The sequence below is a fragment of the Haliaeetus albicilla genome, chromosome 14, assembly GCF_947461875.1.
Source record: "Haliaeetus albicilla chromosome 14, bHalAlb1.1, whole genome shotgun sequence".
Classification (NCBI taxonomy): Eukaryota; Metazoa; Chordata; class Aves; order Accipitriformes; family Accipitridae; genus Haliaeetus; species Haliaeetus albicilla.
Window position 1 is genome coordinate 24610325 of NC_091496.1, and position 17099 is coordinate 24627423.

The 17099-nt window shown below is 37.6% G+C and overlaps 1 protein-coding gene across 1 annotated transcript in view; it reads left to right on the forward strand.

The window, feature by feature from the left end:
- Positions 1-206: 206 nt before the first annotated feature.
- ATP6AP1 (ATPase H+ transporting accessory protein 1) overlaps positions 207-17099 on the forward strand; it is a 56861-nt gene continuing 39968 nt past the window's right edge. The window contains exons 1-3 of the mRNA XM_069802015.1: positions 207-3468; positions 10641-10767; positions 10863-10931. Of these exons, the coding sequence (XP_069658116.1) occupies positions 3356-3468; positions 10641-10767; positions 10863-10931 (309 nt within the window). The 5' untranslated portion in view covers positions 207-3355. The remainder of the gene's footprint in view (positions 3469-10640; positions 10768-10862; positions 10932-17099) is intronic.

The window sequence follows — 17099 nt, forward strand, 5'->3', positions numbered from 1 at the left end:
ACAATTGTGAAAGAAATCATGTATAAATCCAGAGAAATGGGTAGGAGTAGAATGTAAATACATGGTATATCAATATTATAGCTTTTCTTAATAAAATTATTTTAGATAAGTGGAGATACATGGTAATGGATGTATTTTTTTCTTCATTGCAGTTTCATAATGATTTCACAGTAATCTGAATTTCAGTGTTTTGAATTTGTGTTGGATTTAAAAAAATCCTCATGTGCAAGCAGTTCTAAACCTGGACTCAAGATCACTTATGGGTTTTCAAGGAAAAAGCCCTATGGAAAATGCAACAGTAAACTGCATGTGCTTTTGTGTATACCAACAGACATAAGTCAAAAGTGGTTTTAGGTTCCTGCTCACAGATAAAAGAAACACTGTGATTTCTTCTCATTTTAATTAAATGAAAGAAAAGAATCTTTCTGAAAAATCTCTTTGCAAAAGGAATATTTTTTTCTTATCATTCAGAAAAAAAATCTTTATTTTTAGGAGTGAAGAAAAAAAAAGAAAAAGGAGAAAATATATGCAGATGCATTTGCGAGCCAAATTTACTGAGGGAGGCGAATTAAAATCCCACTCAATAAATTCTTCTCATTCCTTTTTTTCAAAGCTTTCTTCACTTCAGTTGTTCCCAAACTGTCATTTTTTGAGAAATATTAAAAAGGAAAATTCAGTTTGTTTTCAATTAAAAGTTTGTTCCTAAGTAATATGGTAATCTGAGACAAAACAATCTGGGTTTGTTTCAAAAAGTTTTAAGACTGTTTCTGTAAGGAGGAGTACGGAGAGTATACCCACCAACTGTGCTCCATCTCACTTGTGTGTGATTTGGTTAGCATGTGCAAATACCTTCTGAAAGATCCAGCTCAAACCAAGGGATAATCTAGTTTTTGAGGTATTAGCAGCTGGAAAGAGACAGGGACAATATACCTTTCTTTCATAATCCTTTCCCTTGTATTAGCTTCTCTTTTGTTTTCATTAACCTACTTTAAGTTAGCCATTTCGGCTGCAAGAAGCCAGGAATCTCTTACATGACTTAGGCTTTTCATCCAGGATGTCAGCATTTGAGTATGAACTGGTAAAAGAAGTTGGACATGCCAGCAGTGGAATTTCTGAACCGGTGTAAATGCTTTAGCCCTATGAAAATGCTCTGTAATAATAGAGTTGAGCACTAGTTATCCATTTAAAAAGTACAGAATTGTCAAATATTTAGTAATGAATCATTTACTCTTGTGGTGAGCTTTCTGTCAGGTTACAAAACGTATTTGTACAACACTATATATTTGTTGGTCTTGATTTCCATACAGTCAGATCAGATTGTTGGGGATTTATTCTGATGTGGAAGTCCTGGCAGTGTTGGTTACATTGATCAACTGTATTAGTAATGGAGGAAACCCACTAGAACCTACTTTTCATTGGTTCATGTTAGAAGCATAGTAAAATATGCTGCTTTCTTGCTGTGTTTCACAAAGCAAGGATCTCTGCAGTGTGCAAGCTAAAGAATGAAAGGAATCACAATCTGAGAAGGCATGGGCTTAGTGGAATAAAAGTGTTGTAGTAATGCAGTATTTCTCTAGACTGCTAGCTGCAATGCAAATCTAGCAGGTTCTGCAAAATTGAAAGTTTTGCTGGAAATTTTGTGATTCCTTTAGTATTCTGTGGGCACACACATTGTGCACTCTTGATTTATATAATGCTGACCTTCAATTCATCTTCATTTCTTACATGAAGGTTAATTGTAAGAAGCAGACAGGAAGACTTACAGTCGATTGGCTTTGTGGGCTGGAGATGCTCACAAAAACTGGCAAGACTATTCTGGACAGTTATGTGAAAAACCAGATCTCTTGCGTTCTGGAAGATACTAAGGAAGAGTCACCGCTCTGAGGATTACAAAACATTTTGCTTGTGTTGACCGAGCTATTCCAATTCATACTAAATTGTCCCTAGGGCGTTCCAGTTCTACCCCTGTCTTTGTGCTCTGGATTGCTGTCTTACCTGTACGCACCCTTAAACAGATGAACAAACACCAGCTTGTGAAAGGGAGATGAAGGATTTCTAATATATCTCTGAGGAGAAGACAAAAAAGTGCAATTAAAGAGTTAAATTCAGTGTTATGTAAAGGTAACATGGCGAAGAAAAGGAATATGTAGATGATGATTGGCTTTATTGCTTCCCTCAAAATTATTTTTGTCTCAGAAATCTGATTTCAGATTGAAGTGATGAACAAATTGCCTTATATTAGACAACAGCACTGTAACAGTATGCTGTGAGTTAAGGCAAATGGATTTAATTAATCAAGCTCCGTGTGCTCAGATTCAGAAGCGCATGTCTTCTCACATCTGTTTATATCTTCTCTTACAATTTTCATTTTGCTTCCTTATTTTTCCCTTATCACAACTTGTTTTAATATAGCTAACAATTTCTTTTGTCTATTATTCCTTACATCTTGCTCTGATTGTGAAGAAGCATCGGTGCACTGTGCTGAACATGTGCCGAGTGACTGCTGCTGCCTAATGTAGTCACAAGGCGTAGAAACAGCTCGGTGCTTGGCAGGAGCAAAAAAGTATGCTGGAGGAATTTGCTTCCCAGCATGAAGAAATTCTCTATGACTGTTTTGATCTTGCTTGAGACTTGTGAAATACTGAAGTCATGTCAGGTTCTGAAGTGATTATAATTTGCTCCTGAGTTTTGAAATTCTTGATTTTTGGGACAGCATAGCTCCATGCAAAAGCTAGCTGAACAATTCCATGTTTTAGTGGATACACTCCAAGCGTACCATTTTCTCACTCTCTTCCTTCTTGCTGGAATCTGCAATGGATTGATTTACTGCAGATTTCAAACCTGTCAACACCCAAATGTGTGACACCAGCTCTCAATACATGTGAAAGAGCTAAGCTGAGGGACATGATAATATGTAGCAGGGGAAGAAGAGAGAAGTTCTGCAGAATACATTTTGTGCAGTACAGAAAACTTTTCTGTAAACTCCATTTTGAAGTTGAGCAACTCTGGTATCAGCCTGCAGTTATCAGGGAGTTAGAAAACAGTAGGACAGGAGTTTGGACTTCATGACTCTCCCTTGTACTAGAATGTTAGAGGAATCTACCTGTGCTTATACTGCAGAGAGTTTTATGAGCTGCTTAAATCACAAACCTGAAAGTTATTAAAAACATGTATAACTCCCAACTTCAAGCTAAGGAAGTCGATGTTTTGAAAATTCCCCTTGTGGTCAGAGAGCAGCCTCACCCAGCAGCCTGGCCGAATCCGGATAGCTGCAGCTGGACCGGGAAGTGCAGCTGTGCATGAGCTCGGACTTCCCTGTGCAGCTGGCCAGTGATGTCCGCACTTGCCTGGAGTCATGACGCAGCTCTGCTCCGCTGCTGCAGCCCCGCTGGTGTGCACCCTTGCCGTGCTGTTCAAAGTGTCGCTGTCAGTGGACCATGTACCGATGCTGCTCTGGTCAACTCGGAGGTAAGAAATCTCATAAAAGAGCATCTCTATTTAGGCTATTGCTCTGTGTGTGTGCGTGCAGAATATATTGTATATCGTCAGTTGTGGTAAATAACCTCTGGGCAATAAAATTACGCAATAAATAAATTTGCCTTTCGGCAATCAAACAACCTAACAGATGAATTTACCATTTTTTATTTATAATTTTAGGGTTCTAAGCTGCACAGTAAGAAGTAAAATCCATATTCTTCAAATCTGAAAGAGATATGCTTTATTCATCCTAAGGGAACCTTGAACTCCACTGTTAGAGGTGTCGTGACTTAAAGGCACAACAGAAGGCAGTCTCACAAAAAGGAGCTGACCAAAAACTGTGTAAAGATCCTTAATCCTTACATTTCCTAATTCCTGAATCCTGATTTTTCACCTTCATGTTCTTTTTAATGCAGTTTTTTTTGTAAAATACACTGCTGTATGTATAGACATCAGTCGTTAGAAACAACTGCAGAGTCTTGACACGTCCAAAGAGACACGTGAAATTCAGGGGTTTGCATATACTTATGAAATAAGACTGTGCATCTGCCTTGAAAGAGCCAGATATAGACCTCTTTTTTCCAACCAGGAATTTTATTCATGCAGACTTTAAGGATTTTATATAATTACTTGGGATTTCCAGAAATACGGTAGCTTGGGCAACGAAGTGGCTTCAGGTGGGGTACTGGAGATGTAAAGTTGTCAGAGGACTATGCACCACTTATTCACAAGGCTGTCTCTGCAGGGCATACACCTTGGTTTTGTCTAGGAAGTAGTGTCCCAAAACCTAGTAAGATGATGTCAGAAATTTGTAAGAAAAGGCTCCTGAGGGGCTTATGGGATCACAGGACTGACTGGAAGTGCTAAAGGCAAAGTCCTGTTCTGGGTGGGAAGGCAACAAGAGATCTGCTGTACTCTAGGTTTGCCTAAGGTGTGCTTTGGGCTGAGTAAATCACTTGAATCTCTCCTCCTAATTCCTAAAACCTCCACACTCTTAACATGGTTTACCTAAATTGTAAACCGTCTCGTGGAGAGTTCATCTCATACCCTCTGCAAGCACATATGTATTATATACCTAGTTCAACAGGCCTGATCTCAGCTAGGTATTTATTCATTTCACTAATGCAAGTAATCCATAACACGTTGGAATTTGTCAGTCCAGCTGGGTGGCTTCATAAGCATAAAATGCTTTCCTGTGTCACAAAGAGCCTTGGTGTGCAGGTTAAGCCTCACTTTTGCTGTAGGGATGAACAGAAGGAGCTGCAGTGACGGGGATTCCTGTTGGGTCCCTTTGCTGGCATGACCAAGCTATGTGTGCCTGGGCAGAGGGAGTTCTGCTTCTGAACTCCTTTGGTCATCAACTCTTGCCAGGTCTAAATTCATGGGATTTGATTCTTTTGCATCCTTATTGCTTTGTTAATTCCCAGATTGTTACTTGTGATTTACTCTTCTGGAAACTGAGAAAGGAACCAAACCAATGGTTTCTTGGGAGGTAGTTATCCTTTCAGCTAGTTGCGCTGAATTTACTCTACCTTTCATGAGGCTTTGAGCCATTCTTCAACACATTTGAGACTCTGTGAATTATCTAGATGTCACTAGGAAGAGAATTAGACTAAATTCTGCTCTCATTTATCCCACTGTAAATCTTTTGTCTTCAGGCAAGATTATTAAGATTTAAATCTGAGAGCTAAATCTTGTTAATCTTTTTTTTTTTTCTTTTTTTCTGTTGCATCTTAATGTGGTAGTTTTAAGACAGCAATAGGAGGATTCAGAAATTTTATGAACATCATGAGTTAGATTAAGTTCTTCAGGAGGTCATTCTCCATGTATAGTGCCATATAGACAAGCATGCTACTTTTCTGTTGTTTTGTATGTTATGCTGTAATGTTGAGGGCCATGGAAAACAGCTGTGCAGGAGGTGTTGATTGTGTCTCTTTCATACGTATCCTGGACATTGTATTCTTTTCCCAGCAGTAATTAATACCAGCTTTGACATATGTCTACCCATCTCTTAAGCATTTCCAGAAACTGAACCTCTGGTCCTTGGGGAGCTACAGCATATAGAAATCTGAAAATTTTGATAAAGTTTGATTTGATAACTTTGACTTTTTTTTTCCCCTGAAAGAAATAAATGGATGTTTCAACATCAAGACTTTTTGTATATTCAAAATACTTAGTTGATTCATCTCTATATAAGACAGGCACATGTATGAGTAGTAAACCTCTGCATTTAAAAGCAAAGTAAATGTTGGAAAGAGTTGTTCTTAGGATAAAAGTGATCCTAAAAGTCTAAGAAAAGATCACTGCTTCCTTTGTCCTACTTCCTAGTTTATATAAACAACAAACCTGTTGTCAATATAAGCAAAATCTTATCAGTTAATCCTGAGTGTCATAAAAGCAAACTTTCCACCAAGATGCAATTAGCAACTTGCTCTACTGCAGATCGTTCAGGTTTATACAAATCTAGTGCAAGAAAATCAGGATAGTGGACTGATTAAACCAGTTTTATGTTTCCACGAACAGAACATTTTCTGGAAGAAGTGTCCTTCTACCATGACCTTTGCATTTTTGAAAGGTGAAGTTCTTGTGGGGCAGAAATTAGTTCTCATGAAAGTCAATGAAGCAACTGGAACAAAGATTTATGTTATCTTATAAATAAAGAAACAGTAACAGCAACTTTTGGTTGCTAACCCTTAACTCTGTGCTTTACATCTTGGTACTTTGCAGTGATACAAGGTTTGCAGTGTGTGATCTACAGGCCTATGAAATCTGGAAACTACTATTAAGAGTTTTAGGAAGGGTAATTGAAGAAGCGCAGCAATTATCAACGGATTTCTATTCACTTTGTGGAAACATGTCCCACCAGTTTAAAAGTTCAGTGATTCATTAATGAACAGAAGCTGAGATTTACCAATCTATTCTATCACCCTCTCCCAGGTTATCTGTTAGGATATGATATCGGATAGTTGAAGGATAATACATTTTGCTCTTCTTTAAAACTAACAAGTGTTTGAAAAGCCATGTCTCAGAACAGCTATATTAGAAGAATGTAACACTTTAAAGTTTCTCTTTTATGCATTATTATTATACTGTGATCATGCTATTAAATATAAGGTTAGATGTCAGATGAAACCTGCAACTGACAAATACATGCAGTGTGCAAAGCATAAGGGAAGTATGATATAAATCCTTACAGGGTCATTAGTAAATCAAATACTTCTTTCCTCTAGAAAGAAAAATGCAGATCTCTACTTGGAGAAAAATAAGTGTTTTCTACCAAACAACAACCTTTCTCCATTGAACTCAGGAGAAGGATGAAGTGGGAATAACTCAGTAGGTCACAGTGTCCTGCTTTTCAAAAAGGAATACTAATATATCAGTGGATATTCTCCAAATAACTTTGGCCTGGAAAAGTTGACCTTTATCTTAAATTAGCCTTTAAACTAATATGCCCTGCTTGCTTTTCGAAGTGGAAGAGATGGAGAGGTTGCTCTTGCATACAATACACAGTCAAAAATTGATTTGGCCATTTTGAACCAATATTGAAAAGAATTTATTTCCCTCCACAGATTAGAGAGGGAGCTTGAGGAAATAAATTCATTAAAATTAGCTTTTGCAATTGCCCCCTCATGTGTTTGTTTTAGGAATGATTCTTGCCTACAGTCATTGAAAATATATTGCTACCTTCATTTATGCTATGCTAATATTGGGAAATTAATCCTTTTCTGAAAATCCAGATTATAAGTGACTTGGGGAAGGTGTTAATGTCAAATAGTACATTTGCAGTGTTTCCTAAAACTGCAAGGAATTTACTGAAAAATCTCCTGGAAGAAGGTGGAACGTAAAAAGTATACAGTGGAACAGAAAACTGTTTTAGCTGTAACTTTATTGGGCTTCTGTGGAGATACTGTGTGCCAGCATGCATGCCAGTTTACTTCTGCTGTGCAGGAGAAAATATTATTTCTTATATGGTAATCACAAGGTGATGGAAAGAGAGAACTGACAAGAATAATATGTAGGAAGGAGTTCAGAAGCCAGCTACAAAGCAAAAATGTAAGCTCACAAGTTAGAGTGATAGAAGTCCTGTTATCTTACCATCTGCCCTTCTGGTGGATCCAGGTACAAGAAATCTTGAAATCGCTGCTTTCATCAAAATTAAGTGCTCAAACCCCAGTTCTACCTAGAAAGAGCACTGGTTAGAGAAGAATCTGTATGCTTAAACTTGTTGTCATGCCAGAGCAGTTAGGGACAAGAAAGAAGCAAAATACCAAGCTAAGTTTTCTTTGCTCTCTTTCTTTAGTGCATTGTCTGGCTATTGGAGGAAAGAGAGAGCAGCTGAGTTTTAAGTTTCCTCCTTTTAGCCAGCAGGAAAGCACATACCTTAGTAGAGATGCTGGTTGTTTTGAGCCCCCACACCTGAGGACCCCAGGATGGTTCTACGGTGGGGAGGTTAAAAGTCTGATGTGCTTGGCATGCAGATGACTGCACAAGCTGTGCATCTTTGGACATTAAATTTTGTGTGAGCAATCAATAGTAGGAATCCATATGTGTGTTAGCCTACTGCCTCTTTCATCCTACACCATTCCTTACTGATCTCTTGCTGACCTCTTGGGGTGAAGAGTTCAAAGGGATGGTCCGGTTCATCGCCTTCAGTAAGGCACACCATCAGCGTATCCACGATGCACTGTCTGTGGCAGTCACGTATCTCAGTCTCCGGTTCACAGTAAACCAGCACGTAAAACACACAGACATTTCCTGTCCGAACCACGGTGACAATACTGTTGCACCCTGCTGACAGTAGCAGCCCATGCAGTGAGGGGTGTAGCCTTGCCTACTGCCATGCACAGTGCTCAGCAAACTATTCAAAAGCAGAAAAATAAATGTATGTGTAATATGGTGAATATAAGTATTAGGCAAATGCTGCATTATGATAGAATTATTAACTAACTGATGTAGATTTATTTTTCTAATGACGATGCTGGAGTTACTGAAGTTGACTGCTTGGAAGATAAAAGGTCTCACAAAAGGCACTTTTCAAGGTTAGCTAGCTAGCAAGAGCTGCTTCAAGGAACAGGGAATATCTTAGAAGCAAGTAGGCTTTAAAACAGAATCATTAAATTTCTGCGGTTTTGAGTTCACAACAAAAGCCTTTGCCATTGTGCTGCCGCTTTTGTTTCATGTGCTTTCTGTTACCTTTTATTCTTAATTGCAAGTCCCAAAAGCTCTCAAAATCTTCATTTTTTTCTAATATTAGGCATGAAATAGATTTATTTAGTTAGTTTTTAAAATAAATATACCAGGATATTCACCATCTTTTCCTTCACACAAGCCATTTTTTAACATCTCGTATAGAATCACAGAATCATAGAATGGTTTGGGTTGGAAGGGACCTCAAAGCTCTAGTTCCAACCCCACTGCCTTTAATATCATTAGTATTTTGGTGTGGCCATGCAATGCATAAAGTCAGTATGAAAGCCAGTTCCTGAATATTCAGTCAGAATCCTTGGGAGTTTTTGTATTTTCAAATACCTTATTTTTAAAGATTATAATTAAATATTTGAGATCATAAGGTTTGACTTTTCTGCAAAGTTGAAGCATGTCTGTTACAATTCCTAAGTTGTTTGGCTTCATAAATATAAGTTAATGTGGATTTCCAAGCACAAATTAACAAAGAAATGAAGATGCTGAGTAAAACTAAGAAAATATCAAATGATAATTTCAACCAAATAGAAAAAAATTTCCTTCCTACACAGCAAGGTTTACTTCTAAACTTGAAAAGTGACAGTCAGAAGATATACTAGAATGTAATTTTAACATTCACAGCACGTTGTCCTGAAAGAGTCTTCCACATGTACGGTTTGCTCTAACACTCTCCCAAACGCCAAAATCTGAAGTGAGCTAGGTATCTAGTACTGCAGGACTGCACTGTTTTTATCTCCATCGTGGGTGCAATTAGAGGCTTTCAACTCACTCTCGGCAGTCTTGATGGGAATTACTGGGAAGTCTTGAAGTGAAATACAGATTTTCTTTATCCAAGAAACAACACTGAAACTACCCTCTGTGTTCATTACCCGTGTTCTGCCTCCATCTTAAGAGGCTGCAAAGATTGTTCTCCTTCATAAAAGCTTGCTGTGCAAGGGTCATTTCTGAATTGCTTTTGGGTTAGAAAATTTAATCAGCATCTCAACTTCACCAGATTGCAATCATATAATAGCTGATGCTACAGCACATAGCAATTCTCTATATTCTATTCTCTGTAATTAGAACCAATTAGGGGGTCTGGAATATCTGATTTCTCAGGCTTTAGCAACTGATGTGTATTTGGGGAAGATGGGAGATGACATTTCAAGCTCTGGGTTTTCTACAGAATGACAATTTTACCTTAGTCAAAACACTAGGACCAAAATTTTCATAATAAATTTCATCCCTATAGACCCATGTTGCATACTGTTAAAATCCCAATCAGGTGTTGAAAGAATAATGCCACCTCTTGTTTTGTCCATAACTGGTTTTTTGTAGCAGCAAAACTAAATAGATGAATTATTTCTCTGTCCAGTCCTCATAATGACAGGTTGGCAAAAGAATCATAAGCTTTTCTTGGTGTCTTGAGCCATTCTGTTCCAAAGAACAACTTCTTCTGGAAAGGTGGCTTTTCTGAGCTGCTTCTGCAGAATGGTTCCTTCATCGTGAAAACCTTAGGAGAGAACATATTGTTTACAATAACACCAAAAAGCCGCTTTCACTTAACAGAAGAGGGTTCTACTCCTCTATGGCCACCAAGATGTCTGACGGCACTGGATAGTGTTTGGGGAGTTGGGATTCCCTCTGGGAATTGTCTCTGAAGGTTTTCAATGTATTCTTCATTCCACTTAGTAGCTAATTTTTTTGAAAGATGCAACTGTGCTGTCGTACACAAATAAGAAAGTAGAGAGAGACAGTTATCTTGATTGGACAAATTTCATCCCTGCTGTAACAGAGTTAATGTGATATGGGCATAAATGGGCAAGTTCTTTTCCTCTTGAGTAGAGTGAAAGTAAACTGAACTGTAAACCTGATTTTAATCCAAAGATGATGATATCATTACCTGCTGCTGCATATTTAAAGAAAGAAGAGGTGTCATCATTGGCAGCAAATTTTACAGGAAAAAAAATTTTTCTTTGCAGATCACAGTGGAATCCAGACACTGCTTTGCATGAAGGACACGTTGTCTCAGCACAGGAGCTGACCGTACTCTTGCAACCTGTTTTTACCCAGAATTCCAGAAACCTTATCTTGTTCCTGCATGATACAGTATGTAACATTAATTCTTTTTCTCTCGCCAATGCCAAGTACCTAAATGAGATGCCATGGCTCCTTCTTACCAATGTACTCTCTTTGTTTTTCAGCTTAGCATAGGTGATTTCACATACCTCAGTGAATTCTACGGTAACAAGAATCCATTTCAAAATGTGCAGGCAAGTATTTCTCTCTTTTACTTCTTTATATGCAGTATTTAAAATTAAAAAGAGATGTAAGAAAGATGCAAACAGACAATAATTGGAAAAATTAAACTGAATTATAGCAGTTTTCCTATTTAAGTTATTTATTGAGATTATTCCAGTTTAAGCAGATGAGTTAAAGGCAATCAACTAAGTTTGCAGAAGTGTGTTTTGTAGCTATTTTATTTCTGAAGATCAAGTTTTCAGAATTCATCGTAACTGACAAAATTGTTCCTAAACATGCTGCAATTTTGTATTTGAAAAAAACAATATCAACTTCAAGACTGACACCCCCAAATTTTGGTTTGAAGACATAGGAAGAAAAGAAATTATAGGAATCAATTATTTATTCCTGATTTTCAGAATTGAACATCCATTTTATTTTCATAGAAATTGAAGCTCATGCAGGGAGTTAACTGTTTCATATTTGAATGTTGTTAATATATGACTAGATACTGGATTGCTTTAATCTTCATGAAAAAAAGTCATGCTACTTGAGTAATTTGAAATAAACTCTGGGCACAGCATCTAACACAGAGTCCTGAGCCGGTCAGCAGCTTCTTCTGTCCTCACTGAGGCGGTTTATGGATTTTGTGCACAGCATCTATGGTTGTACTTACATGACAGTTTATTGAAATGTAATTAGGCAAAGGAAGTGTTCACACATGGAAGTCATAAAGGCATTCCTGCAGGCAGTGCAGTATGAACAGAGCTATTAGTAATGTAACTGGTATCAGAGCACATGAGGAACTGCAAATTCCCAAGCACCACAGAGCAAGCTGTATGTGTAATTAAATACATAAATATTCACATATTACCTGTCTCTGCATCTATACTGTCTAAGAACCTCACGTCTTCCTTGTATCACTGATACTGGAGATCTTCATCTCTTTGCCGTATAATGGCATTGTAACGCTGGTGCTGGCACAAAAACAACTATTCAGAGGATGTACATGGGTTTTCTGATGAATGAATGGCAGTAATATTCATTTGTAGTGTAAGGATCAGCGGTCGTGTCCACAGGCAGATCTACTGGTACTTCTCTGGTATGCCTTATTTTCTCTGGGTTTAAAATCTATGCAAGGCTGTGTCTGGAGCAAATTTTATTGCTGCCTGAGTGCAAAACTGGTTTGATTTTGGAAGCTGTGTGAAATGTACACATGGCATTGCAAGCTCCTAATGATGTGGTGATTTTATTTAAGTAGGCCCTGGATGTTTAAGAGGAGGGAAATTAAAGTATTTAAAACCTTATTCTTTTGACTTGTAATCAGGACTCCATCAGCACTGTAGATACAGCTTATAGATGAGTCCAGAGACTGATGGATTCAGAAATTGGGTGGTACACTGAGTGGATTGGGGACCTACTGAGGGCTAGTGAGGAGGTCCTCAGCTAAAGGATCGTGTTCAAGTAAATCTTTGGTCTGTATCTGGCAGAGCAAAGATTTAAACCCAGGTTTTCAACAAGCTGAATAAATGTCAAGTAACAGTTTGTTTGCTTTCTGACCTTGCCCCTGTTCCCTTTCTGTCTTGGAGCTGAGAAACTTTTTCTCATTACAGCTTCTTTAAAACTGGAAAGTTTCTTTGACAAATTGCTTTCCTTAACTCCAGCACTTCCTAGTTTTTTTTCGGTTGGACTTGGCAATCTTAATACTTTTCTAGCATAGTTTTGTGGGGGTGAGGTGCTGTAAGTTGAGTGAAAGAAAACGAGATGTATAAATTAAATATTTCTTTTTCACCTAGGTGCTCATATGGAGAATTTTGTCAATATCTATTGCATAGAATTCTAGCTTTTAGGGCCAGAAAGGATCTATATAATCATTCAGTTCCATCTTGGATGTAACAGAGGCTGCAAAAATTTGTTCAGTTGCACTCCGCTTGAGCTACTTTGGGAAAGAAATCCTTTCTTAATCATGCTATGAAAGACTCTATCGTAATATTCACAGAACACAGGACAAAGTGAAGGTCAGGTCTGAATTTTCTCACTGGGGAAATTAGAATTTTTGATGTTGCATAATCACAAATTTTTATACCTTCACACTCTTTATTATACAAGTGATTCATTAAGCTATAATAGACGTTCCGTGTCACTTGAGTATGCTCCTTTTGAACTTCAGAAATGCAAATTTATTCACAAACCTAAACTGGAGATGTCATTTAGAAGGTATATGTGCATGTAGCAGCATGTGTACTACAATAAGGAAGTGTTATTTGTAAAAGAGTTATAGGCTTGTAAACCACAGAGACATTTGCAGATATTAGATTTGTTCAGCTACATTAGCAGCTGTTCTGAGCTTTTGGGATCAATGGGTTTGTATGCAATAAAAGAGTTCTATTTCCAGTTAATACAAAAGGAATCTTGCAGGTAGATCATTTATCTTAAACATTCAAAGAACTTTTTAATTAAATAATAAAATACAAAGATTAGCACTTGGGGAACATTTTGTCAAGCAGTCACCTACCCTACAAACTATTTTTCTTTAATATTAGCTTTGGCTTTCCCCAAACAACGCTCAGCTCCTTAGAACTGCACTGTATGGTAACACACTCCAATTAGTGGCCAGCTGTGCAGCTGCATAATTATTATTGTAAGTCATTGCCATTCGTGGTTCTATATCTCCATCGTATCCTCACTCAGTGGTCATAGACTGAGGAGTACTATTTAGCCATGTGTGATACAGAGATCCTACTATAGTTTTGATTGTCTTTGTTTCCTTTCTCTTTACCTCTTTTAGTTTTATTATATTATTTTTTGACAAGGGGGCATGCAGAACTGCAATAATCAAGATGTAAGTTCATTGTAGATTTATTCAGTGACATGATAGTGCTTTGTTCTCTAGCCTTTTCCAAAAAACTACTAATATTTGATTTTTCAATTCTGATCACTATCAGCCACTGAATTGCCATTTTCAAAGAGCTGTTCTGCCTCTTAAGGTTTCGTTACTGAAGGGTAACACTCAGTTCTGAGTCTATTATCTCTTATTGTGCACATAAATTTAGTGGTGTTTTTTTTCTCACCCTGTGCTCTGTTGAAATCAATTTACATTGAATCTCATCAGTTACTTTGTTGCCCAAGAGGTTGTACCAGAAGTTGCTTCTGCAATTCGTCAGCCCTTGCCTTTAGTATCTTGAATAATTCAGTGTAATCAGCAGATTTCGTTAACTCATTTATGCCTTTTTACCAGATAATTTATGAACATATGGAACAGAACAGACCCTAGTGCAGTAACAGGTACTTTTTTCTACCCCTTGCTTGTGATCTCTTTACCTACTCTTTACCTATCCTTTACCTACTTCCATGTGAAGACTGCCTCTCTCAAGCTAAAGCAGCTTAATTTCTTTAGGAGTCTTCGCTTCAAGACTCTGCTGAGTGCCTTTTGTGGATCCAAGTACAATCTATCAGCTAGAACTCCCTGGTGTACATGCCTATTGACTCCTTCAGAGATTTTCAGCAGAACTGTGAGGCACAACTTCTTTTTGCAAAAGCCATTTCAGTTTTTTCCCAGTGTAATCTTTCCTTGTTGTTATAGTCTGTATGTTATTCTTTGGAATAGTTCTTCCCGTTCTTGCACTTCGGGTTTGCCTCTCTATAGTTCCTCAGATCTGTCTGTAACCCTTGAAAAAAAATCTGGTGTCATGTTTCCCACCATACAGTACGGTGGTATGGAGGTTTGTTCAACAATACTTTTTGTAGCTGCAACATATTTTAGCAGTTAAAGCGCATCAGATCAATTTTCATTAAAATCATAATATATAGCTTTATGCATACATTTGGAGAACACAGGTACAGTGTAAAAGTCTATAAGATTAACAGTAATCAGAAAGTTAAAATGCAACAATGATAATTTTGTTTGCAGTTAGCACTGTGTGTAGAAACAGGTGTGCTTCCAAATCTATTTGAATAGATTTTTCTCTTTTATGATAACCTATCGACCAATGCTGTAGAAAATAAATACAATAATTTTAAATATATTAAATGACATAGTCACAGGTAAAAGATGAAGATTTAAAAGATCTCTTTCACATGGAAAAGCCTGCCTACTTTGGGTGTAGGTTCCCATATATTTCCAGAGCCGACACAGGAGCCTTTTTCCCAACTAATATTTTTATTATAGGGCTGTCTATCAGCTCTGATGCCAAACATAAACTAGTTCAGAACAACAAGTCTGCCTACATGATCTTTTATGGATGGATGCATGAGTCTTTAACAAAGATTTTAACAATAGTTTTTTAATGATAGACCTGATGTACTCCATTCCAGCTTCAAACTGCTTAGGTGTAATATCAATCCAGTTAATGTAACACTGAGACCAGAGCTGGGCAAGTAAGTCCAAGTACAGCTTTATCATAGTGCAGCTACTTAGCTTCAGGATGGCTAGAAATGTGGACAGAGTCATCCCACACCTACCTTGAAAAAAAACGGAACAGCGATATATGTAATCAAAGAGTGAAGCTTCTTGTAATACTTCACTCAGGAGAGGTGCTTCAGGGGACACTAAAGAAGGTAAATGTACTCATAATCAGAGTAAGCTGCCCATAGACAGGTTAAAGATTCTGTCATTTAATTCAGGAAGTTCTGCTATCTGTCCAACAGCACAATAGGAGGTTTTCTTCCTTTTCCTTTTCCCTTACCCTTTCCCTTTCCCGCTCCCCTCTCCCTCTCCCTTTCCCTTTCCTAGCTACCCTGTGATTGTACCTCTTTGTCTAGTCCTTTAGCAGAAAGCAGAATAAGGTGTTTGTCAGTAGTCCTCTTCATTCTCCACCCTTTTTTTGGAGATCTCATGTTTCGAACATGCATGGCAGTTGAAATCCTAAAATACGTAAAGCAACATATGGGTATTGTAAAGACAAGTGTGCAGTGGCCAAATGTCAAGGAGGACAAGCAAGAGGCATGGGATCAGAATGGCTAGCTGAGGCTAATGAGTAGATATCCAGCTGTGTCTGCCCTTCAGGTGGAAAACAGTTGAATACCAGCAGCTGGAAGCTGAGACAGATGGCAGTGCAGGATTGGTTAGGAGCAGAGGCACAATTCAGATATTAGTCAGTAATGATGCATTTTATATCTTATTCTACAATAAATGAGTAATCTGCTTAATATATATCCTTGGAAGAAGTGGCTGCTGCCATTCTGGCTGCTGCTAGGGGGCAAGGGATTAAAATACTGAAAATAAAAAAATTGAATACCGCTCAGAATTTTAGCTCTAAATTCATATATGCAGACAAACCAAAATGAAATGTATCATCCTTTCCTTCCAGGCGGTGCTAAAAATGCTACTCAAAGACCTGCAGACCAGATCTGTTCTTTCTGCTCTATTTTAATTTCTGCAGTGATTTTTCTATCAGTCTGGCAAATCAGACAATACTGCATACTCCTCCCTTATGAGCATCTATAGAAACGTGAAAATAACTAGCCTTTGCCTACGAAGGAAAACATGTGAGCAATTAGAAAGAACCAGAGCAGGTCAGAAAAGTGGTAGGCAGCCAGAGAACAGACAAAAAGGAAAAAGAGTAGGAGGAAAAAAGTGTTAGCAGCACTACAACACTTGCATCAGTTAGAGGGGGAGAGTCTATAACAACCTGAATATCTGAATACTGGATCAAGTGACAGACTCAATCTAGACTTAAATGTAGAAAAGGGGAAAGCAAAGTTAACAAGTTGTAAACTAGGACTCAATGAAAAAATTCTAATTTTCACATTAAATTTCAGGTACATTAATTTTGATCATTCTCAAGGCTCCATCTTGCATTTTCTTTCCCTGAATATTTCAAGTTAATTTTATTATCAAGAAAAATCTTTGGAAGGATGTTTTCTGACTACACAGGTTTCAGATTTATAGAATGAGAATGTTTTTTTAATTAATTTCACTCAAGTATTTTCATCAGAAACTCAGCTATGAGAATTATAAATAAAGTGATAGATACCCTGATGCTTGATTATTTGAACCAGTTCAGCCTGAGCTTTATAATTTGTATTTTGAGTAGAAAGACAGAAAATACATGACATGAAGTTTGTTTGTCTGTGTCTGGAGGTTCTGTAGATCCTGAAACATGTAGCTTGCTTTAATTAATAGTTACAAATTAGACACTTGGCTGTACTGTGTGCTGTACCACCAGGATGTACACAAAGGAAGGGTTTTTATTATGCAA